The sequence below is a fragment of the Hippocampus guttulatus genome, chromosome 7 (genome assembly GCF_054856545.1).
Source record: "Hippocampus guttulatus isolate MCC_2025c chromosome 7, RoL_Hgut_1.0, whole genome shotgun sequence".
In the NCBI taxonomy this organism is placed as follows: Eukaryota; Metazoa; Chordata; class Actinopteri; order Syngnathiformes; family Syngnathidae; genus Hippocampus; species Hippocampus guttulatus.
In genome coordinates, this window is record NC_141267.1 from 15,804,897 (window position 1) to 15,830,598 (window position 25,702).

The window sequence follows — 25,702 nt, forward strand, 5'->3', positions numbered from 1 at the left end:
TTGTTTGTTTGTTTTACTGAGATACAAATATTCGCAAGTGCAAATATTTAGCATTTAGTTATCTAATTTTACTTTGAAAATTGTGTATGATTTTTAAAAAAATCAAAATCACATTTTTGTTGATTTCTTGTTTGGAAAAAAAAGAGTCTCAAAATAAAACTATCGATACATGCGACTGAAAGAAGTCTCCCGTGAGGATATGGCGCCCACTGGTGGATTTACGTGGCATTGAATAATAAGTAAAAGCATAGTCGTGACGTCAGGATGGTTAGAACGACAAGCCGTTGACTCCCATTTGTATGCAGTGTCCGTTGAAGGCGTCATATGCGGTTTGGTGTCTCATTTCTGCCAATGTAAGCGTCTCACAACCGTGTCCTTATATTTACGTACATAATAGAAAACATCAATCACCTGTGTGTGTACACAGCAGGCTGGCAGTTTGGATGATGTGAGAGATGGTTTTCTTTCAGCCAGATGTGGTTTACACCCCCAGAAGGATTGTTTTGACCATGGGAATGCAAAGGTGAAGCGTGGGTTTGTTCATCCTGGCTGGTGGTGAGATTATGAAACAAAAATGTGATGGTTGGTTGGCAAGCTTCTCTGAACAGGCGCATGCTAAGACTCACTTCATGTTGCAGGAAGTTCTACTTCCTGATCTACTGTTATCATCGTACTCGGAACCCACTTTCCCATCAGTAGTAACATTCTATGCTTGCATTATTAAAAAAAAAAAAGAGACAAAGGAAACCACACTTGCAGACTGCGACGCCCACTTTCCTGATGTCTGAGTAACTGCATTTGTCAATGAATTTTCCTACTAGGTATTGTAGGCCTCACTCAACTTGTCCATTTATCGGTCACACCGATAGTAAAAATCACCTTCTGAAACAAGCAAATGACAGTAAAACATCTCTTTAAACACAATACAAATGTTACAAAGAGCTCTCAGCCCATGATGCGGTACTACTGCAAGATACAACCACAACATTAAAGACATTGCTAATTTAACACTTCTCAAATGTGAGCCGTTGCCAGGTGTGGAAAAGTTGGAGCTTTCAATAAACCTATCGAACACGTATGTTTTTGGATTGTGAGAGGAAGTCGGAGTATCTCTGAAGAAAAAAAAACAAAAGCAGAGCCGAGATTTGAAACAAACCCCTCGCAACTATGGCACAGACGTGCCAACCACCAGCCCACGGCGTTTGCCTGAGCTAATGCCGACAAACAGACTGTCACCGCAATGAAAAATACAGCACGGAGGCTCTGCTAATGGAAATAAAAGCCAAATTTCCATTTGATGTCCAAACAGACCGTTTCTTCCCACTGAACTTTCCACTGTCCCGAGCACCGTTTTACAGTTTTGTTTTACAGTTAGATAACTAGCGTGCGGTATGTTTTAAATGCAACGCTTAGCCATTCGCAAACAGTTGGTCTTTTATTGTTTAGTCATGAACAATGAGAACACTGCTAACACTGTTATTCTTGAAAAAAAAAATCGCTCGATGGGAATCTCCTGAATCGAAATCAACCGTTTGGTTCTTAAAATGTGCATGTGGGAGGATGGTGATGTACGGTGGGGGTTTGATGGGGTTAGGAGCTGACCGACACTTTGGGGAAACTTGAGCTGTGCTCAACTAGAAACTTTACCTGACCCTGGAAGGAAAACACTGAAACAATGTCCTACTTTCATATCCTTCTGTGTCTTCACAGCGGTGATTGATGAATAACCCTCACAGCAAGCGTACGTGAATGTACGATGCAAATTCGTCCTCAATATGAACTTAAATAGACTGTGAATTTGGCGGTAGAGTGTTTAGTTTAAAAAATGCAAATTGAAGGAGATAAACTCCATTTTCCGAACCGCTTGATCCTCACTAGGGTCGCGGGGGGTGCTGGAGCCTATCCCAGCTGTCTTCGGGCAGTAGGCGGGGGACACCCTGAATCGGTTGCCAGCCAATCGCAGGGCACACAGAGACGAACAACCATCCACGCTCACATTCACACCTAGGGACAATTTAGAGCGTTCAATCAGCCTGCCATGCATGTTTTTGGAATGTGGGAGGAAACCGGAGTACCCGGAGAAAACCCACGCTGGCCCGGGGAGAACATGCAAACTCCACACAGGGAGGCCGCAGCTGGAATTGAACCCGGTACCTCTGCACTGTGAAGTCGACGTGCTAACCACTGGACTACCGGGCCGCCCTGGAGATAAACTCTTTCATGTTAATTAATGGTTCATTTTACTTTTACAAACACACAGTAGGTGGCTTACTTACGATAACTTGGGCCTTCATTCCAGCGAAATAAAAAAGTACCAGTAGATGTCAGTAAAGGTCTGCAAAAGACACAAGAAAAACATTTTGACTCGTTGAGACATTCTGTTATTTTATTCTTATAAGACTCTCAAAACGCTTGTCGTTTGGTCTCTCTTCCTTGAATTATTCCAAAATGGCGGACCTAAACGAAACTCAACAGCAACAACAATCACAACAAAAACATATTAATTATCCATAAAATGCCTTCTTTTGATCAAACGCCAGAAGTTGGTGTAAACCTTTTCTTTCAAATAAGTGTTCAATGTGGACTACGACTTTTTAATTATTCTACCAGTTGGCGCAACTGTCTCCTACTGAAAGCACGAAATCAGTACATTTAGCCTTTTTTTTTTGCTAGCTTTATCTCAGTAAAGGCTTCAACGAATTACTATTTGACATGTATAGTTCAGGCTGAAGGTTCCACATTTATTTTAACATAAAATAATGTAGGTTTTTTTGATACATCAAACAAGATCTCCAAATGATTAATTGATTATCAAAGTAATGAGCAATTACTAACTTTTTAACTATTATGTGCAATACATGATTGTATGGCGTTTGAAATAGGGCTGGGAAAAGAGGATGGGACAATTGGTAGATTAATCAATTCTAAATAAATAAACCTCTAAATCAAATCATTTGAGTTTATGTTCTGATATTTAAGCGCAGTGTTACTGGGTAAACTCTGCATGATCCAGAGTCATCTCAAACATTCGGGATACCGGCCCTCAAGGACCGACCGGAGTTTCCCACCTCTGGTCTGGGGACATAAACCTCAGCCTTGTTTTTGGTCAACACTTGAGCCTCCTGTACGCCACTGTATATTTAATGTGGGTCATCATGTTGGTACTTGGAGAGCTGAGTATTTTTTAGGTAGCACCGCATGTACACTTTATTTGATACATATATTCATACCTGTCAACTCATACGGTTTAGCCATAGTTCATACGGATTTTGTGGTGAATCTTACGTATATGGCCGTATCGCACAAATCATACGGATTCTGAAAATTTCCGGGGTTTTTTTCACCAACTCCAAATGATTTATCCATCCATCCATCCATCTTCTACCGCTTATCCGGGGCCGGGTCGCGGGGGCAACAGCTTTAGCAGGGAAGCCCAGACTTCCCTCTCCCTAGCTACTTCTTCCAGCTCTCCCCGGGGGATCCCGAGGCGTTCCCAGGCCAGCTGGGTGACATAGTCACTCCAGCGTGTCCTGGGTCTTCCTCGGGGTCTCCTCCCGGTGGGACATGCCCGGAACACCTCACCAGGGAGGCGTTCAGGAGGCATCCGAATCAGATGCCCAAGCCACCTCATCTGGCTCCTCTCGATGTGGAGGAGAAGCGGCTCGACTCTGAGCCCCTCCCGGATGACCGAGCTTCTCACCTTATCTCTAAGGGAGAGCCCGGACACCCTGCGGAGAAAACTCATTTCGGCCGCTTGTATCCGGGATCTCGTTCTTTCGGTCACGACCCATAGCTCGTGACCATAGATGAGGGTTGGAACGTAGATCGACCGGTAAATTGAGAGCTTCGCCCTTTGGCTCAGCTCCTTCTTCACCACGACAGACCGATACAACGTCCGCATCACAGCAGACGCTGCACCGATCCGCCTGTCGATCTCTCGCTCCCTCCTGCCCTCACTCATGAACAAGACCCCAAGATACTTAAACTCCTCCACTTGGGGCAAGATCTCTCCCCCAACCCGGAGGGGGCACTCCACCCTTTTCCGACTGAGGACCATGGTTTCAGATTTGGAGGTGCTGATTTTCATCCCAACCGCTTCACACTCGGCTGCGAAACGCTCCAGTGAGAGTTGGAGAGCCCCATTTGAAGGAGCCAACAGCACCACATCATCTGCAAAAAGCAGGGATGCAATACTGAGGCCACCAAAACGGACGCCCTCAACGCTTCGGCTGCGCCTAGAAATTCTGTCCATAAAGATTATGAACAGAATCGGCGACAAAGGGCAGCCTTGGCGGATTCCTACCCTCACTGGAAACGATTCCGACTTACTGCCGGCAATGCGAACCAAACTCTGACATCGGTGGTATAGTGACCGAATAGCCCGTATCAGGGGTTTCGGTACCCCATACCCACGAAGCACCCCCCACAGAACTCCCCGAGGGACACGGTCAAACGCCTTCTCCAAGTCCACAAAACACATGTAGACTGGTTGGGCGAATTCCCACATACCCTCGAGGACCCTGCTAAGGGTGTAGAGCTGGTCCACTGTTCCACGGCCGGGACGAAAACCACACTGCTCCTCCTCAATCTGAGGCTCGACTTCCTGACGAACCCTCCTCTCCAGCACCCCTGAATAGACCTTACCAGGGAGGCTGAGGAGTGTGATCCCTCTGTAGTTGGAACACACCCTCCGGTCCCCCTTTTTAAAAAGAGGGACTACCACCCCGGTCTGCCAATCCAGAGGCACTCTCCCCGTTGACCACGCGATGTTGCAGAGGCGTGTCAACCAGGACAGCCCCACAACATCCAGAGCCTTGAGGAACTCCGGGCGGATCTCATCCACCCCTGGGGCCCTGCCACCGAGGAGCTTTTTAACCACATCGGTGACTTCAACCACAGAGATAGGAGAGCCCACCTCAGGGTCCTCAGACTCTGCTTCCTCCAAGGAAGACGTGTTGGTGGAGTTGAGGAGGTCTTCGAAGTACTCTGCCCACCGGTTCACAACGTCCCGAGTCGAAGTCAGCAGTGCCCCATCCCCACTGTACACAGTGTTAGTGGTGCACTGCTTCCCCCTCCTGAGACGTCGGATGGTGGACCAGAATTTCCTCGAAGCCGTCCGGAAGTCGGCTTCCATGGCCTCACCGAACTCTTCCCACGCTCGGGTTTTTGCCTCGGCGACCACCGAAGCTGCGTTCCGCTTGGCCAGTCGATACCCGTCAGCTGCCTCTGGGGTCCCACAGGCCATAAAGGCTCGATAGGACTCCTTCTTCAGCTTGACGGCATCCCTTACTGCTGGTGTCCACCAGCGAGTACGAGGGTTGCCGCCACGACAGGCACCAACCACCTTACGGCCACAACTCAGATTGGCCGCCTCAACAATAGAGGCACGGAACATGGTCCACTCGGACTCAATGTCCCCCGTCTCCCCCGGAACATGGGAAAAGCTCTGTCGGAGGTGGGAGTTGAAACTCCTTCTGACAGGGGATTCCGCCAGACGCTCCCAACAAACCCTCACAATACGTTTGGGTCTGCCAGGACGGACCGGCATCTTCCCCCACCATCGGAGCCTACTCACCACCAGGTGGTGATCAGTTGACAGCTACGCCCCTCTCTTCACCCGAGTGTCCAAAACATGCGGCCGCAAATCCGATGATACAACCACAAGGTCGATCATCGAACTACGGCCTAGGGTGTCCTGGTGCCAAGTGCACATATGGACACCCTTATGTTTGAACAAGGTGTTCGTTATGGACAGTCCGTGACGAGCACAGAAGTCCAATAACAAAACACCACTCGAGTTCTGATCGGGGGGGCCGTTCCTCCCAATCACGCCCCTCCAGGTCTCACTGTCATTGCCCACGTGAGCATTGAAGTCCCCCAGCAGAACAAGGGAGTCCCCAGCAGGAGTACTCTCCAGCACACCCTCCAAGGACTCCAAAAAGGGTGGGTATGCTGAGCTGCCGTTTGGTGCATATGCACAAACAACAGTCAGGACCCGTCCCCCCACCCGAAGGCGGAGGGAAGCAACCCTCTCGTCTACCGGTGTGAACCCCAATGTACAGGCACTGAGGCGGGGGGCAATGAGTATGCCCACACCTGCTCTGCGCCTCTCACCATGAGCAACTCCAGAGTGGAAGAGAGTCCAACCCCTCTCGAGAGAACTAGTACCAGAACCCAGGCTGTGTGTGGAGGCAAGTCCGACTATATCCAGTTGGAACTTCTCTACCTCACACACCAGCTCGGGCTCCTTCCCTGCCAGAGAGGTGACATTCCATGTCCCAAGAGCTAGCTTCTGCAGCCGAGGATCGGACCGCCAGGGTCCCCGCCTTTGGCTGCCGCCCAGCTCGCATTGCACCCGACCCCTTTGACCCCTCCCACGGGTGGTGAGACCATGAGAAGGGGGACCCACGTTGCCTCTTCGGGCTGAGCCCGGCCGGGCCCCATGGGTGTAGGCCCGGCCACCAGGCGCTCGCCAACGAGCCCCACCTCCAGGCCTGGCTCCAGAGGGGGGCCCCGGTGACCCGCGTCCGGGCAAGGGAAACTGAGTGCCATCGATTTTATCTATCATAAGGGGCTTTGTGAGCCGTGCTTTGTCTGGTCCCTCACCTAGGACCTGTTTGCCATGGGTGACCCTGCCAGGGGCATAAAGCCCCAGACAACTTAGCTCCTATGATCATTGGGACACACAAACCCCTCCACCACGGTAAGGTGACGGCTCACGGAGAGGCCAAATGATTTAGAGTTGGTGAAAAAAGTAACGCAGGAATACAACTCTGAACACAGTAATGCCACTAAGTAGAATGATGATTAGACATTAACCAGACATTGTATTATGGAGATCTACAATAAATATCATTGAACATTTCGTGGGGTTTTTTCTGCCGTTATTTTGACATATAAAATGCTTTGGTATGTTATAAGGATTTTTTGCTCTTTATAAGGATTTTTTTGGTAGTTTATACAGGTTGGCGCTCCGAAAAGTTGACAGGTATGTATATTTCAGATTTTTTTTAAACTGTGCGGTGTCAAAATATAATATGACAGTAGTTTTGGGAAGATGGCAGTCTAAAGACGAATCACAGCACGGATGCTTCAATGATTTTTAAGTACATATAGAAAGAAATTTGAACTTTAAAACTATATTTCTTTCAAAACATGTAAAAAGAAGCTTTAAAACAAAAAGTGATCCGTGAAGTTGAGTTTTTGCAGATGTTCTGATTGGGGGTACTGAATACAGTAATGTCTGTTCAATCCACCCAAGTAAATTCCTGTACACACATTAAGACGATTCGATTGCTTTAAACTGTAGGCAATAAAGTGACAGACAAAGCGACCGTCGTCTTGCAACATGGCAGACTGTGCGGTTAGAGTGAGTCAGAAAAAGACAAGTGGTGCTGTGAGGTCACCCCCCAACTCCTGATCTGGGCAGCCCCCGCAACTGCACAACGCAACATAATGTTCCACAGAACACCGATTTCGTATCTTTCACTCTTTAATGTGGTCATCCAATGCGTTGACTTGTCAGGCGGGATGGGAGGGGGGGGGGCGGTTGCGTTATTTTCATGATCCGGCTTTTTTTGAAATGATCGAATGTTGGCTCTAAACGGAATACAAATGTCGATTCCTATTCATTCTGATACACTTAATATAGTTCACAACATTCAACAACTTTTTGTGTGTACCGTATTATTTTTCACTGATATTCTATCTTCACAATCAAACAACCGTCATACTTGGAAACTGTTCCATTGTGGTTCTTGGCCGCATGACAAATCTTTTTTTGGACCTCTGCTGCAACAGGAAGTAATAACGCCACCAGTCTGCAGGGCACACGGTCCCTAAACATAGACGCAAGGCAATAATTCCAGAGCGTGCCTTTAATTTCCAATATGGGTTTTACCACAACCGACTTTGCAGTGGAAGAGTGGCTAACGTGTATCGTACACTACATTCACTTTCATGGTATATTAAAGCAGGCCTCAATAACAGTGGAAGCAGGGGGAAAAATGCCTCAAAGCTTCATAATGTCGGCAAAGTGAACAAAGTGAACATAACTCACAATGTGAGTTGAGATCATGTGGTTGCACTAGTGTGCACACCCTCATAACCGGAAATGTTCAAACGTGTATTAAATGGGAATGAGCATACACATGCCACCATTTAAAGTGCCTCTGATTCATTTCAAATGAAGTTGAGATGTTCCTGTAGGCTTTTTTTTCTGACATTGTTGTGCTTTCTGGAAACGTTTTGTGCTAACACTGATTAGTCTTTGGAACTGTTCATGATTCCCTACATGTTTACTAAGGCCCAGTAGCAGTGGCTTTTATCTTTCCCTCTTACCCCATAGCACAGGTAACAGGAGATTGTTGCTATGTGGACTAAATATGAACACTTGCCAGAAATTCCTGCAGTTCCTTCAATGTTGCTATCAGGCTCTTTTAGCTTACCTGAACAGTTTATAGTCTTAAGTCTTTTCATAAATTTTTGAAAGTTTTCCAGTTCTTGGTAATGCCAATTTTGTGCCATATTTTCTCCACTTGATGATGTCGTCACTTATTTCATGCCTTGAAAAATAATTTTGAAACACTGATTAGTCTTTGGGACTGTTCATAATTCTCCTGACTGATACCTTTGAACAAGAGGGTCCCTCTGATGCTAAGGAAGCTGTGCAGATCACGGTTTATATTGTAAGATGTGACGGCACAAATGTCGGGAAAATCCTCCATGAACAGCTGAACTTTATTTGGGATTAGTCAGAGGCAGTTTTCCTTCTCCTATTGTAAAGATTTTTTTTTCCAAGTTAGATAGGTTACGGGTAACAATGGTGGAAAAGGTTTTGAAATGAAACAATTTGGTTTGTCAACCTGGCATTTCAACAGGAGTATGTAGACTTTATAGCTTGTATAGGTTATGTTACTTGTCCATTTTAAAAAAGTTTTTATTGAACACAAAATTAATTAAAAAATTCAGTTAATTTACTTAAAAATATTTTTTTTCAAGATTCTGGATACGAGCTACAAAATGAGGGAAATAGGACATAGTGGCTTGCAGAGATAATTACAAAAACAGCATGGCATCAATTTTACTGTACAATCGCACATCACAGTTCACCGATTGAAATGCTACTTTTGCACACAGAGGGGTTGGCAGTCACCACAACACAAATCAGTCAGAAGTGTTTCACAATGATACAATCAGTGCGAGCATCAATGAAGCACATCTCACCACGGTACGAGACAGTGGAGATTGGTGCACAAGGTAAGGCCTCAATGTGCTTCTACAAAAATAATAATTCTCACTTTTGATAGGCAATAGCTTGACTTTATTGCAGTCGAACTGCACTCTGTAAAACGGAGAGCTGTTTTTAATATTTTGTCCCTCTCATTTAGGGTATACTGTATAATCATTAAAAGAAACATTAACTAATTCATGCATGATAATGTTTGTTTTTCCATGAAACATTTCAATTGGGCTGTGCAGGAGTACTCAGTGAAATGTCCACTCAATTGTTTTTATTGATTAAATATGTATTGAAATGCCGTTGCAGCAGTTTCGTGTCAGGCACATTTCAATTCCTTGAAGTCAAGATGCACATTAATGTTTACACATAATATGTACTGAATGTATTTTCACATTATATACACATGCAAACACACACACACACACACACACACACACACACACACACAAAAAAGTGTTTGTTTTTTAAATTCCTGTCGCAAATACAATTTGGCTTGTTTAAATTTATATTATTTACATTTAGTTTTTGTAATATCACAAGTCGGAAAAAATGTTGGACAATACTGGAGGTTCAAATTTTGTAAATTATTCTGTCTTCCTTATTCTTAATCATTACCATTATCCACAATCGACACAAAATTGGAATATCTAACCATATGTCTCAACATTTGTATGCCAAACAGTGTAAATGAGAAACACAAAAAATATCTTTAAAACGTTTTATCATGAGAAAGCAAACATTAAAATCATACTTCCGTTTTAAATGTGACAGTTAATATGATTGAGTAAATTTCAAGGCTTTTAGTTAATAACTTATTGTAAAAATTGATTCGATGTTGTAAGTCAATATAGAGGCTGACATGACAAAACATGATATAAAAAGCAATCCTAAAAGGAGAGATGGAGTAGAAGTGGAATATATATCAATCATAAATGAATGTAATAATAGATAGACACAACTACATTTTAACTGAGCAATGTGAATTAAACAATGACTTATAAAATTAAAATTGTTATTCTAATGTAGATTTGACCAAACTGCTCTATTCTGCTTGTATTTTGAATTGTATTATTTATAATTCAGATAACCAATTGCTGAATAAGATTTTAAGAGCACATTTGTTGTCACGAAGAAACATTCGTCAAAACAAAAAGATTAATTAGCCAATTATTATGACATATTATGTTCATTACACATTATGACATTTATGTTCACAATAATGTATATAAAAAATGTTCATTTGAGCAATATTATTTACAAATGAATCAACAAATAATCTCCTGAATTCAGGTTCCCCGCGTGTTCGTCATGTCACTTCCGGCAAGCCCCGTGTTCCTAATGGACAACGTGGTCCGAAAGCCAGGAGGGCGGCGAACGAGGACGTTCACCCCTGAGGGCGAGAAGGACGCCATCTACTGGCAGAGGCGCCTCAAAAACAATGAGTCGGCCAAGCGTTCCCGCGACAAGAGGAGGCTGCACGACTTCGTGCTGGAACGCCACATCTTGGCCCTGAGGGAGGAGAACATCCGGCTGCGTGCTCAACTCTTGGCTCTCCAAGACCACTACGCCCTCCTCTGCACTTCCAAGCGCCAGGGATACTTTTCGCACCCTGGCCTTGTCATCCCCATGCATGGCTTCAACAGCGTGATGGGCTTTTCATGCACGCCGGTATGCACCTACTCCAACCAGCTCTTAGCCCCTCCTGTCGGGTCGCTCCTCACATCTCCCCCTACAAATGAGCCCCAAACGGCAACCTGCACGGGTTTTCCCCCAGATTCACCACAAGTTGAGACAAGTCAGTCCCCTCACGGGGACGACAGCTCGAACTAAACCCCTCAAAGCAAACCCCATCCTGTGGCCTACGACGGCTTTAGTACTCACCTCTTCGTGATGAAAAGTGCCACTCGTGTCGCCATTTAACCCCTACTGCATTATTCTCGTCTGACACTGACAGCAGTACTACTGCCACAGGCTCTCACCGTTGTCGCTACCGCAAATTTGCTATCACCGTGAAAAAAAAGGATGAAACCTTCGGTAGTTGTGATCAAAACCGTTTTTGTGGTATTTTTTTTCTGAGTTCAAGTCGAGAGAAAAATGATGGAAGCGCGGAACTGCCGATGTAAAGAAACAGTTTTAGACCGGCAAATACGTCCGAACATACCTGTAGGCCAGGGGTGTCCAAACTCGGTCCTGCCTGTTTTCCATCTCTCCCAGCTGTAACACACCTGAATTCAAATGATCAGCTCATCAACCAGCTGTGAAGCAGCATTAGAACAATCCTGATGATGTGAATCAGGTGTGTGGCTCCTGGGAGAGCTGGAAAACAGGCAGGACAGCGGCCCTCCAGGACCGAGTTTGGACACACCTGCTATAGGCTAAATGCTTCAAGCGTAGCATTTTTTCCCATAATGCCACGGTGTATTGACTTGAGCACGAGCATACTCGTCGGCGTTATGGGCAAAACACCAACCGTAAATCATGCCCCGCATACATAATAAAACTATAAAATTCTGAACAAACAATCATTTTCAAACATATTGGTATAATATAGGCCAAAAACTTGAGCTGAGGTCAATACATCGTGGCATTATGGGGGGGATGCTACGTGTGTAGCATTTAGCCTGCAAGTACATTCGAAAGTATCACCGAGTACGTTCGAACATATTTAAATACGTTTGACCATTCTGACAAACACGTTCAAATGAATTCTCAAGTACATTTGAACATAGAGTAGTTTTCCGAACAGAGTAGAACAGACAATACAAGCTCATATATCCTCCTTAAATTAATACACACACAAAGGTGAAGCGTTTTTTGTTTGTTCTGTTCACAAAACGTCCTTTATTTGATACCCCCCCCCCCCCCCACCCCCACAAAATAAACAATAAAGACCCCATCTTCTCTCTGGATGAATACATCTGAAACGACAATTGTACAGCTGGATTCATTCAAACTGGACCAAGACAAATGTAAAAATGGAATCAAATCATTTCACAGTGTTGCAGGTGTCATGAATATTTAAAAAGAAATAAATAAGTAAAACTCACTCGCTGCAATAAAAATGGTTCAGTGAACAAGACATCATATCGCATGCTTTCTGAACACTCTGCTTCCTCTTTTTTTTCCATATATACATGCATATAAATTAATCACCACCATTAAAAACAGCAGCACAATTTCCAATGGCAGTGGTTTCAATATTTACAGCATGATTTCAACAAAAGACAATGGAAAAATGCCTCAATAACAAGTTTGTAATTCCAAACTTGTACCAAACCAGTACAAGGTAATACAGCAGATGGCAGCAGAGTAATAAGTGTGTGGCTTGAAGTTAACAGTGTGGGGAGCCAATGTCAAGTTCTACTCGAAGAGAAATGCCTTGAGCGGAACTACATCAAGTGTGTAAACTAATGAGGCCATCAATATTTGATTTTCGTTGATTATGAAGCGGAATACTGCACAGTTCAGTGTTTGCATCGAAACAGTGATTCTTCGATAAGAATTAATGAGAAGAAAATTGACTTTTTCAGGATTAAAAAGGAAACGCTTCAATTTTGTCCTTCAATTTGAATGGGGGGGGGGGTATCTTGCAACACAAGTTTGGAAACAGGCCATCATCGGCACCATTCTGTAGCAGCATCCCGTTGAAAAGGCAAAGGAAATGCGAAACATACTTGAAGTGTTCAACTTTATGAATGTTGGTGATTACAGAGGATACAAAATGTCCACACACCCCTGTTTAAATAAATGCCCTGTTTTGTTTGACATTGAGATAAAAATTACAATTAAGGTGACCTACAATCCACACACCTTAAGTGATTAAAAAAAAAAAAAAGCTCCAAGTAAAACAGATATTATGTGGCTGTGTTTTGAACTCGCCAACTCCATTCCAACTCTTGTTACAAGGGAGTCAGCTCACGCCTGCCACCTTTTAACATGCCCCTTTCATGCACCCTGTAACCTGATCAACTGTCCACTGTTGTAATCACTGTCCTCTAAAGGGTTAAAACCAAGTTCAGATGTTGCAGTCGGCTTTACCTGACATCTTTTTTTATTTTATTTTTATTTTTTGCTTTTGAGTGTAAAACTATTTGGGGAAAATAAGCTGTTTGGCCACAAGGTATGTTTGGCACAAAACACAACATTGCTGGTCACCAAAACAACATCATACCTAGTATGAGGCTTGTTGATGGGCGCATCATGCTTTGGGGCTGTTTTTGTTTTCAGATGGAACTGGGGCCTTTTCCGAGGTGCAAGGAATTATGAATACTATACTTCCAAATAGCAGGCAGTGATAGCACAAAACGTTTACGCTTGCTCTTTAAATGGTGACAGATGTGTGCTGGCACCTATTGAATCGGAGCAGAATTGTGATGGGTTAATTTTCAACATAAGCGTGTATACTTTTGCAACCACATGATTTCAGTTGTTTATCTCTTTCTCAAACAGTTTTTTTTTTCTAAAAATTCATTTGATTTGTATAGGTTAAGGGACACTAATGGTGGAAATTATTTATCTTGGTCTCATTAGTTCTTTAAATGTCACAGAAAAATGGCATTTGAACAAGGGTGTGTAGACTTTTTAGAGCCGGTCTCTGTTCTGCAGTGTGTAAAGTCAATTCCATCTTTTGTATTCCTTAGCTAAACTTCCACTGATATGTTTCTGGAAAAGAACCTGCAATTTTCTCTTGCAACTCCATTCCTATATAAACAAGATTACGGCCCACTGAGCTCTCGTTCGTCTTTTCATCACAACACTTTGTGCCAGTGCACAAGGTCACGTTCGCTATGAGCTCGGGGAGTGTGATCAGTTTGAGACGGAGGAAAGAAAGAGAGAGAGAGAGAAAAAAAAGATGTAAGGGACATAACCCTGCTTTGCAAAAAAAGGTTACAGCTGAATGAACAGTAAAACGTGATTGCACAACCTTTGTATAAAACAAGCCACGAGGAAGCAATAGAATGCTAAACGGTATCATACATTTTGTACACTATATTCCCATTTTAATCCTTCTGGTACTGTCTCTTTGTCAATACATGAAGGGCCCATTTTGACTTGAGCCTTAAGGAGGACACATGATGGGAAAATGACATTTTATGGCCTTTCTACAAATAGTTCTGTGACTGGAGTGCCGTCCCACCCATCGAGTGCCAAATCAAATCAAGTCACGATTTTGTCTGCCTATTTTGAAAACGTGTCTCTGAGCGAGTCATACTGCAGTGTTACGAGACATAACAGTGGGGCTCATTTACATAACTGCCCCCACAACACGTTTCTGCACCCATGACATGATGAGATCGGCTGGGTGAAGATCCAGAGGCACTTTCAAGTAACTGCTGCACGACACTGGCTGAAACACTATCATGGGAGAGGCCACTACGAGTAAACAACCGCATCTTACACTGGTGTCATGTCAATGCCAAAAGGTAAGCAGAGCTGCACTGAGTTTGGTTGGATGCAAACAATAGCGTTAGCTAGCAAGGTTAGCTTCTGATCAGCAGCACACGATTTCTTGAGGTTTTTTTTTGTTTTGTTTTTTGCATGCCACAGACATGTTAAGAAACGGGGATTTTTTGCAATTTTAGAACGAATTAATGAATGAAAAATAGTATGGTGGTAAATGAGTGTGGCAATATATTCTTATGAATTCACTGCACGCAGTTTGTATCCTTGAAATGTCTGATGTGGATTCTGTGGAAAACCGAAGACCCATGTAAAAGCGATTAGTGGTTTTGTTTAATGTCTCGTGGAAATGGTGTGCTAGAAGGAGGAAGTTTAAAGGCCGGCTATGGCAGTGACCGGAGATACTGATTAAAATCCTAACATGTTTTCATTGGTTGGTTTCATTTCCAGTCATAACAGGACACAGAATAGCATGTTCAAAAGCTCAGTCGTCAGAGGTTGTTATTATCATCACTTCCCGTGAGTAACTCTCATCAAAGCACACTCGGATGTTACATTTACACCTTTGGAATAGTTTCTCATGACTCAAGGTTGTTTTTCTCCCAGAATGTCAAAAACAAATGTGGTCAACGTTGCAAGCACAAAGAGCAAGTGATTAACTCATTCACTCCCAAAGACGTTTTTAAACGTCTTTTCAGACTTGGTCTAGAATTGGGTGGTACCGAATGAGTTAATGTCTTTGACATTGAAAAACAGCATGAGGGAAAGAACACTGTACAATTAAGTGTATGTGGTGGTGTGTGTACGTTAGTGTGTGTGTGTGTGTGTGTGTGGTGGGGATCAGTGCGAACTTGTGCCCTCTCAACATTCACATGAGCGATCTCAAGCTAGGCAGCCATCCTTCAGGTGTCCTCATTTCCTGTCAGGGATGAGCAAAGAAGCAATCCCAAAAAGTTTAAAAGGTCTCCAGGAGGATCAAATCATCTTCATGTTGAACTTGCGGGCGCCGCCCTGCCCTCCACTGGTGGCCGGCCCCTCCACTTTTCTGAAAGAGTACTCAACTGAGAAATTATTTTTGTGCTGTCCTTTCCCGCGACTCCACACGAAGAGCAGAATGAAACAGAAGAGGACCACCCCCAGGAACATGATGCAGCCCATCGCCGTGGAGATGAGGATCGTCTTCAGGTCCAGAGTGAACTTGAGGAAAACTCTCGTGTCATTCAGGTTTGTGTCGTTAAGGTCCCCGGCGTAGTAGGTACGGTTGGCCATGAGGGCGGCATCGAGTGGCAGCCCGCTGACTGTGAGCGTGGCAAAGTACGTGTCATTCCCTCCTGCATTACTGGCAATGCAGATGTAGGTTCCGGTGTCCATCACCTGGGCGTACCTGATTTCCAAGGTGCCTTCCTTTAAGACCGTCAAGCGGCCGCTGCTCTTCGTCGTGATGCGACGCCGCTGCGGAGATATCCAGAAGATCACCGGCGTGGGCTCCCCCTCCGCCCTGCAAACGAAGGACACCACCTGCCCCTCGCGAGCCGATATTTGCTGCAGTTTCCTGTTGCGGATTTTGGGCTTCTGACAGGTGAAATGATCAAAGAGGGCTGCATCTGAGAAGGCGCCCAAGGCTCGCCCCTGCACCTCCAAGGGCGTCATGCACACCGGGGAAGCGCCGTCAAAATTCAGCGTCTTCCGACGCTGAAGGATCCAAAGCAAGCGACAGTCGCAGGCCAGCGGGTTGCCGTCCAAGCGGAGTGTCTCCAGGCTGTTGACCGACTGGAAGGCCGCCTCCTCCAGAGTCACCAAGTTGTTCGCCGAGAGGTTAAGCAGGCAGATTTGTCGGAGACCACCCAGGGCGTACGGCTGCACTGTCGCCAGCCTTGTGCCGACCAGATGCAGCTCCTTCAGCCGGAGTAGGTCTCTCAGCGACCAGGACTCCAGGACCGAAATCGGGTTGAAGGACAGGTTGAGGCTGGTGAGGTGGGAGAGGCTTCGTAGCGCCGACGTGGGCACGGAGGTGATGTTGGTATGCGTGATGGACAACCATGACAAGTTGAGACCCTGGAGGCTGTGGGGGGTGACGTATTCCAAAAAGGGCCAGTGATCGATCTCCAGACCCCTCAGGTTTCCCAGCTTACGAAAGTTCTGATCCTCTAACGTGGAGATGCCCAGGTAGCGGAGCCGCAGGGTTACCAGGTTGTGAAGGTAGGACAAAGATTGACTGGATACCGAAGTCAAGTTGCACCTCTCGATGGTCAACTCTCTCAGTGCCACCAGACCCAAAAAGGCCTTGTTGGAGATATACACCAGATCATTGTCCCCAACTTCCAGGTTCCGCAGACTCTTCAGGTCTTGGAAAGTAAAGTCCAAAAGAATCACAAGCTTATTCCCACTAAGGTCCAAAGAGGTGAGATTTGAAAGGTGTGAGAAAGCCCCCGTGGGGATCAGTTTTAATTGGTTACCCCTCAGTGAAAGCGACTGCAGGCTCTGGAGACTAGAAAAAGCATTCGGTTCCAGGACATTGATCATATTCTCACCGAGATCCAGCTTCTCCACGTTGGAAAAGGAAATCAGATCGCCATGCTCCACCCAGCGCAGTTTATTCGCACTCAGGTCCAGGATCTTGGTGTCCAGTGGAATCCCGTCAGGCAGCGCAGACAATCTCTTACCGTGGCAGGAGACGGTCTTGAGCTTGGCAACGCACTCGCAGCGCTGAGGACATACTTGACCCCGGGCGGGCGGCAGATTAAGCGTCACCAGTGGGATGAAGAACGGCAGGAGCCAAACCACGTCCTGTCTGAGGCTGACCCCCATGGCACCCTTTCTGTTTCCTCCTCCTCCTCCTCCTCCTCTTCGTCTCTGAGCTACAATTACTGGGCGGGACACCTGAGACGACAAGATGGGAGAGAATTTGATGAGTTAAACAGTCACACAAAAAGAGCACAGACGGAAGTTGGAAGTTCATGTATGACAAAACGGTATCACTTTTGATATAATACCAAAAAAATTGCGGATAGGGTGACATTTTTTAGTTTTAGTTTGTCTTCTCGTTTGTTTCTTTAACCCTTTCAAGCACAGCGGTGACTCCAGTGGACAGCTTATCATGTTATCAGGTTACAGGGTGTGTGAAAGGGTTAATCGAGAAACCTAAGAGATTCTAAAAAATTCTTAAAACACTCCTTATGACCAATACAGCATAGCACACACAGAATATCGCCACTGACAATCACGAGTCCCCTTCCCCAAAAGAAATCAGGCTTTGACTTGCTTTGACCAACCAAATAGATATATCTGCATTTTATCCACATTGGCCTCAGCCGTTTCACATACAGTACATTTGATCTTCTTCCTGATGACATGTAGCGATCAAAACAACATCACTCGCTTTGGTAGTTCACAAAGTGACCGATCACAGCAGGAGAGCGAAGACGGCCGTTTACGCTTCGCAAATACAAAGTAGTTAAAAGGCAAAAGGCCACTGATCAAAGCATGTCAGGCTCGATCACAAGACCATCCCCGCTGAGGCACGTACGATACGAAACTGATCCTTTGATATCATGTTTGTGCATCCTTTTCGACGTACGACCCTCCCGAAATACCAACAGACGCACTTTGAAAAGCGCGTGTCAAAAGCAGTTGAATGGTTGTCAAAATCTCCTTCTGCCTATGAGGTGAGGGACAAAAAATATATATATATAAAAAAAAAAGAGACAAATGCTTTTTAATGAGCATCTGAGTTTGACGTGATGCAGCAAAAAAAGGGAATGCGCCTTTTACAGGCTCTTAAAATGATCACCCGCTCCCGTTTCAGAGCGCGTTAATAACTCCGTTGACGTCCTTCACTTCAGGCACTCATGTGCAATCCATCCCAACTCAGAGATGATTATTTGTCATCTTGGAATGAAATTAAGTGAGGGAAAATGCATGTAGAGCTGAAATGAGCATGGGGAAACAAAAAGAAGACATTGCTACATGACACAGACATTCAAGAAATGGATTTTTGGATTTCTTTTAATGAGGAAGCTACCGTTTTAGGGCTCCGTTTTCTTGCCTATCATCTTTAAGAGATCAATATGGCGAATTTGAGACATGTCAAGTGCACTGGCCCGCCTGATTAAGCGTGAGAGAGGCTGGTCAGAGGGTGCCCGAGGCCCAGTTCGAGCAAAGGACAGAGGCTGACACATTAGGTTACATCAGCGGTCACTCAAATTCTGGTGACGGAGTGAGAGAACCAAAGAATAAGCGGAGGGATTCGACTAACAACAGGAATACAAGTTCATCCATGATTAAAAATGAAAAATGTTATTGCGACGGGCCTAACTGTGACTTGCAATAAAACTCAAATTTCCTCCTCACTTCCCGTTTTTAGTCTGAGACTGTAAAAATCGTTCGGCGTAAGATCACCATTAGTCAGATTCGTCCTAAACATCACCATAATTACCTGTGACATTTATTTTTCCTCCAAGATTTTCACCCCCGGTGGATTATTACTCCTGCTTCATCTAACCTTTGCTTTGACACGAGCAATCAGCTGACATTTGTTTTTTGAGCAAAATCTTGGCTGTGTAATAAGATTCTGACATTCACGTGTTCGTAATAATGTGATGAACTTTGATGATACCGTCTGTCTCTGAAATTCAAGCCCCGCTCGCCACAATGCTGTCCGCGCCCACCCACCTTTTTAAGAGCATATCTGTTTGCGGTCGCTCATTAATAAGCCGAGTGGCCCCGGCGTGGGCTCAGACAGTATGTGGGCGCTGCAGTGTGCCCAGCGGACCTCGAGGACAACCTGCACACAACGCAGACTGTTTGCATGCGTATGTTTGAAGAAGGACATCACCACCACGTGTTGACATTTAAAATGCTCATCTCACATCTCGGAATAATAATGAACACACAAAGTTCTCTTTGCATAAATCGACAGCTATGTATGACTGATGTTGTCATAGCGACGTGTTTAAAACGGCCCGTTCTTCACTATTGAGGCTGTAATCAAAATTGGACAACAAAAAAATAAAAATGGTGAGATTGTACACTCCACAGTATCAAAGGTTGTCCCACAAATGTGCTGTATTTGTGGTTACGATCTTTTACACCGCTGTTACATCTCGGACTAAAAATGATGCCGCCTCGTGATGTAAATTAGTCCAGTGACTTGGGAGAGGGTGTTCGAAATAACCTTGGATAATTAGCCACATGCTGCTTCACCATGATTGTCTGATCACATGTGGCAGCCTTCTGGTCTGGTACATTTCCATTACAGTCACGTTCTCTGTCTCTCCGCGTCTCTCTCTCTCACGCACACTCTCACGCAACCAACACCACACATCTCAATCTCCCTCTCTTACATGCACACACTCACTTTTTTTTTTTTTTTACTCCACTCCAGACACGCCACACTCACACAAAGGCAGAAGCACTCTCGCTACCAGACAACCACGCCACATGCGCAAACCTCACATTCACCTCACACCACATCTTCGTCTATCGCTCTCTCTCAACCACACTCCAAATACTGTACTACATGACCCACGCGCCCAGTGCAGCCTCAAACTCACGCACACGCGCACGCGCAGCCCGCCTGCGTCTGTGTGGCGTCTCCACCTGAACGGCTTGCCCCCCCCCCCCCACCCGCCGCCCCCAACCACCTGCTGTTCGTTTGTTCTTCACAGATTTCTCCTCTTCTGGTAATTTTTCCCCTCGCATTTCACAGTCGTGTTTGCCAAACATCTTAAAGGCGCAGGGGTAGAGAGTTGACTTTAGGAGCTCACGTCTTCGATGCTTTTAGGGCTATTTACCAGCACTATATACACACACATGCAAAAAAAATAAAAAATGTCAGTGGCGACAAACAGATGGCGTCGGCTTTTCACACATTTTGAGGGGTATTATGGGAATTGAACAGAATTCCCTCCCAGCTGTACTTACGCTCCATCATTATGCACCATCGAACAAACTCCATGAAGTGATAACAACAACCAGTTAAAAAAAAATGAAACGAAACTCAACGCTTTTGTCTTGTATGTTTTGTATCATTTCGTGATCATCGACTAATCAACTTTGTTGCTAAGGCTTTATGCTAATGCCCACTCTGCTCATTTGAATACTCGAATACGGTCAAAAGGACACGCGTAACGGTGGACACTTTGATGAAGGCTTTTCTTCACGGTACAATTTATGGTGTATTTACATCTGGCGATGAGATCTTAATAAACAGCTTTTATGTTTGTTTTTTTTTGTTTTTTTGTTAAGTCTCTTAAAAATGCAAGCAGCCACAAGGCATCTTCATAATAAAATAAAATCCCACAGATTGATTGGACCGACACACTACTGAGATTCAAACTCAGAACCCCTCCATTGTGAAACATGCTAACCACTAGGTCCACCCATCGTGCTGCCTGAGCTGTGTCTTTTTTTTTAAGCCTAGATAGAGACCTATTTCCTGGTCTATGCTCCAGGTCAGGCTCCAGGACGCCCACGCCCATGACCCTCGTGAGGACAAGCGGATTAGAAAATGGATGGCTGGATAACGACAAAGAGGAAGTGTTAATGACAGCACATACATGACTTATCGTATCCCAATGGAACCGCATCCAGATGGCCAAGTGGGCTTTTTTTTTTTTAACCGCAGCCTCAATCAAACGCGTGAGGGATAGAGCGAGATTGAGAGGGAGGGAGGAGTGTCTTTCAAGTACAAGTTGAACAGCAACAGAGAGACACTTTTAGACAGTAGAGTGGGCAGTCAAACTGCAGGGGGGAAGGGGGGGTCGGGCACCCCCCCTGCAGCGCATCATTTATTTGCATCTCAACATGTGTTCCAGCCTCCACATCCTCAACAGGCAAGTCAACACATTCGGCTCAAACAGTCCTCAGCAGATCGTCGCCGTCATCGACGGCGTTGCCTTTGACAGGAAGGCACTTGCTTATGTTAAATGGGACAATGGACACGGTCCACGTGCTGCGAAAATACAATGTAGCTTTGTCAAAGAAACTACTTTGACATAAAAGCAAATACGCATTACCGTACTCACGTTATCCGAAATCAATAGTGACAAATAGTACTGTATTTTACTTTTTTTTTTAATAACCAGTCTCTTTAACTTCTATTTTGTACTATATTGCACTATGTTGGAAATGAAACTGCTCAACCAATTTTTCACATTTTGAAAATCAGAGATGCAAGGAAACATTCCTAGATGAATTATTTGAAAGCCCAGAGTAACTGTGATATCCCCCCCACCCCCCTCCCGAGATGGCTAAACGGGTGGATTTTGCCGCTAACTCAAATTCCACAAACACAATAGAACATTTCATTGTAAAGAACTTTTTGAGTTAACGCCCTGTTTAAAATCAAAATTTCAAAAACCTGATAAAAACCTTTTTTTTAACCCTTTAATAGTCAACAGCGCCAAAATATTTTTGCTGTTGACCAGTATTATTTTGATTGGTATCTGCAAAACATTCTCTCGAAATCAAGTTTACTTTTACAATTACTTCAGTTCTGTACCAGTTTTAAAAGATTTACACGATTTACAAAAAAAATACCTCATGGGTACTATTTTAATGAGGGAGGAAAGCTACAGCTTTCCACTGTATCTTGCGTGTGAGTAGCTAATGTGGCATGTAATGTTACGGTTGGGTTTCTCCAAAATACAGTCCACGTTTTCTTTCCACGTTCACACTGTAGAGTAAAATGAACTCAAAGATTGGCATGTGCTATTTGGCGAGCAAGTGCGTAGCGGTTGCGAGAAGATCTGATGCGAGTGCCAGGCTGCGAATGCCGCTGCAGGTGCACGACGTAGCTGACAAATGAGCAAGAAGCCTGCCTGGGAATATGCGTAGGTGTCGGCGAGCAAAAAAAAAAAAAAAAAAAAAAAAAAAAAAAAGAAAAAGGCTCCGAGACCGAGCCATGCTCTGGGGCTCTTCAAATTGCTGCTCTCACACTGAGCTTTCGCATGCCCACTTGTCGCACAACTATTGTACAGTGTGTGTGTGTGCGCATGTGTACATTTTTATATATATACAGTATGTGTGTGTGTGTGTGTGTGTAGACAGATCCCCGAGAAGAACACATTAGTCATATTTACACAGAGGGAAGTCGTTGGCTGTGTCCATCAATCTGCAAGCCCCTGTAGCCACTGACAAGTGTTCTCACACACACACAATGACTGGAATTAGAATACAATACATCTTGAGTTCCTGCTTGGTGGGGTGGTACAGCGGTACCTCTTACTTACGAACGTCTCTTCATACGAAATGTTCAAGTTACGAAACGCTTCAACAGGAAAATATTGCCTCTTGTGACAAAAGAAATTTCAAGACAGCAATGGTAAAAATACAGTGTGGGCCGCTACTCGCAGCTCCGAGTTTCCTGAACTTATTCTTTCCTCTATTCTTTGTTTTTTTACATTATGCACAACTCTCATTTATTATGCAATAATCTAACTGTAACATGTATTTGTTCCATGTTTTGATGCATCTTAATGCTTGAGAAAACATTGTCTGAATTTTGGGGGGTGCTTGGAACAGATTAGGGCATTTACATGGAAAACGCGTCTCTACTTACAAAATTTTCTAGTGAAGAAAGTTCTTCCAGAACCAATTAATTTTGTAAGTAGAGGTACCACTGTATGGACATTAAAAAAGGGTGCTAGTGGAGACTGGAGAAAAATGAATGTGTTAAGGCACAGCAACAGGTTATGCGAACGTTGGTATGTCTGTTATTCAAGGGGAGACTGTGGGCAGTCTGGGGGGGGAGGGGGGGGGGGGTTCCACTGCAGCCAAGAGGAGACTATGGACAATAATATAACAGCATCCATCACAGTTGTACAACAACAGGAGAAGATCATGCTAACATTTGTGTCATTCACAAAAAATGGTCAAACTGCAGCAAAGTAGAGACTGTGGAGTATAATTCTAATTCTGCATTGTCCAGCGCTATGGCACAACAACAGGTCAAAGGGTCAAAGGGTTAAGATTACATTAGCATGTGTGTCATTCGAGAGGAGACATTGGGCAGCCAATAAACATGGCGCTGCAGCCACGCCGATATTGTGGAGTCCAGCGTTAACGCACAGGAGCTTTGTGGCTAAACCTATGTTAGCATGTGTGTTATTCAAGAAGAGACAACATAATACTTTTTCGATGGAAACTGCACTGAACTCAGACATCTATAGATGTTCAATCAAGCATTCCATACATCAATACTGCAGTGGAGTTTGTTCTTATGTCGTAACTAGTCAAGCATGAAGAGGTTAGCAACAGTTTACCTCATCCATCAACTCAACACACTCAGCACCCTAGCTGACCAGATACCAAGAATAGTATCTGGTAGTACCTCCTTTTGCCAATGGGATAGCTTCATGAATGGGTAAATCTGTGCTGCGTCATGCAGCTTAGGGGCATAAGAAATACAATATAGTTGTCCTGGTACCCGAGTAATTGGTTCCCCATCCTATCGTTCTTTTCATGTTAACAACCTAATTGATTGGAGCACTGTAAATATATTCATATGAAAGAAGCACTCCTAAAGGTCCCAAGTGGCTTCTTCATTATCATAATGGGTCGTTAAAAAGACTCCAGTGTCCAAGTACGCATGTGAGAGTGAAACCAGAGGACACAAAAGGGGTGACTACCAACGTGTTTGGACATGCAGCCATGAATCTTTCATTGGAGGCAAACTGTTTCAGGGCTTGTTGAGCGAAAGCCTCCGACCGGCACTGGTTCAATAATGGAAGAAGTTACGCGCTGCGGTCATGACCCAATAACGTTCTCACTCTGACCTCGGCCACATAATTGGAAGCACAACACCACCACCACCACCCACATAAATGGAGCTTTCAAATACAATACAAGGTGTTTGAAAAATATAATTTGTTACCCCACAGATCAAGAGTATACATCATATTACAACAGTTAGTTATGAGCAAGCAATGTGACTGAATAAAGGTCATTTCATGAATGATGATATAGAAATACACCAGCACTGACAAGATCAGGGCTTAAAAACCTGCGCCGCCATGATGGAATTCCGTCCTTTGGAAAAATGCGAAAAGAAAAAAAGGGCGCTATCATGTGCACCGATTTGCATGGGTGCCTTGGGGCAGATGGGCCACCTTCCTCAGCCTTGCACTGTTTTCATTGCACCTTGTCACAATAAAGCGGTCTTGACAGTTGGAATATGTGGCGACTTTTATTTTGTAGGTGCCATGGGAAGTGTGAAAATACCAGCTGCTCAAGTCTGAAACTGCCCCACTGAAAATGTCTCCAGACAACAAAAGTCTCTTGATGACAGAAAAAGGAGGCCCAAGAGTGACATGCTATAGACAGATGTAACAGATGATCCGGTAATTTTTCAAAATAAAACATCTTTCAGATTCTGAAATGAATAAAACGGAAGTCATGTAAGTTTTTTATTCTTTCTGTGTGGCCCGGTATCAAATGACCCACGGACCGCGGCCCGGTGGTTGGGGACCACAGCTCTAAGACACTCCCCCAAATTGAAATGAGATCATCAAAAACACCAGTGATGGATTAATCCGCAAATGTCTGATATATTCTATTATTCCCTTGAGAATGCACTTGAACTAAAACGACCTTCTTTTGATTGAAGCTTATGCAAACCGAGTCTCTAATATACGCCGAACTTAGGACGAAGACAGATAGTACAGAGCAGACGGGAGTGTTTTGAGGAGTCGCTGGTGTATTCTATTCGCAGGCAATATTGACTCCATAACAAACATCCGAAGCAAACATTCCCCCAATAGAACCCCAGTCGCTCCAAGCAAAGTCACTGTGAGTTAACACGAAGGAGGCGAAGCGAGGAAGAGACGCAAAGCTCGACGGTGCTTCGCTAAGGCGGCGCCGAGCATCACCGTAACACACACTGACACAGCTTGGCCCGTCGAGAAGGACGCACAAAACCCTTTGCACTCTGCAGTGTCGTCGTTGTGCAAAGCGATCACAGCACGAGATTTGCATCGCTTTTTGTAGCACTAATATGGTCCAAATAACGAAGGATTATTACATGGTTGATGGACTTCAATGTCTCGGGAGTCTTTATTTTAA

General features: G+C 44.6%; 1 protein-coding gene across 1 annotated transcript in view; it reads right to left on the reverse strand.

The window, feature by feature from the left end:
- Positions 1-12,110: 12,110 nt before the first annotated feature.
- The window catches only part of lingo3a (leucine rich repeat and Ig domain containing 3a), a 37,191-nt gene continuing 23,599 nt past the window's right edge, over positions 12,111-25,702 (reverse strand). The window contains exon 2 of the mRNA XM_086115221.1: positions 12,111-17,521. Coding sequence (XP_085971347.1) covers positions 15,617-17,521 — 1,905 coding nt within the window. The 3' untranslated portion in view covers positions 12,111-15,616. The remainder of the gene's footprint in view (positions 17,522-25,702) is intronic.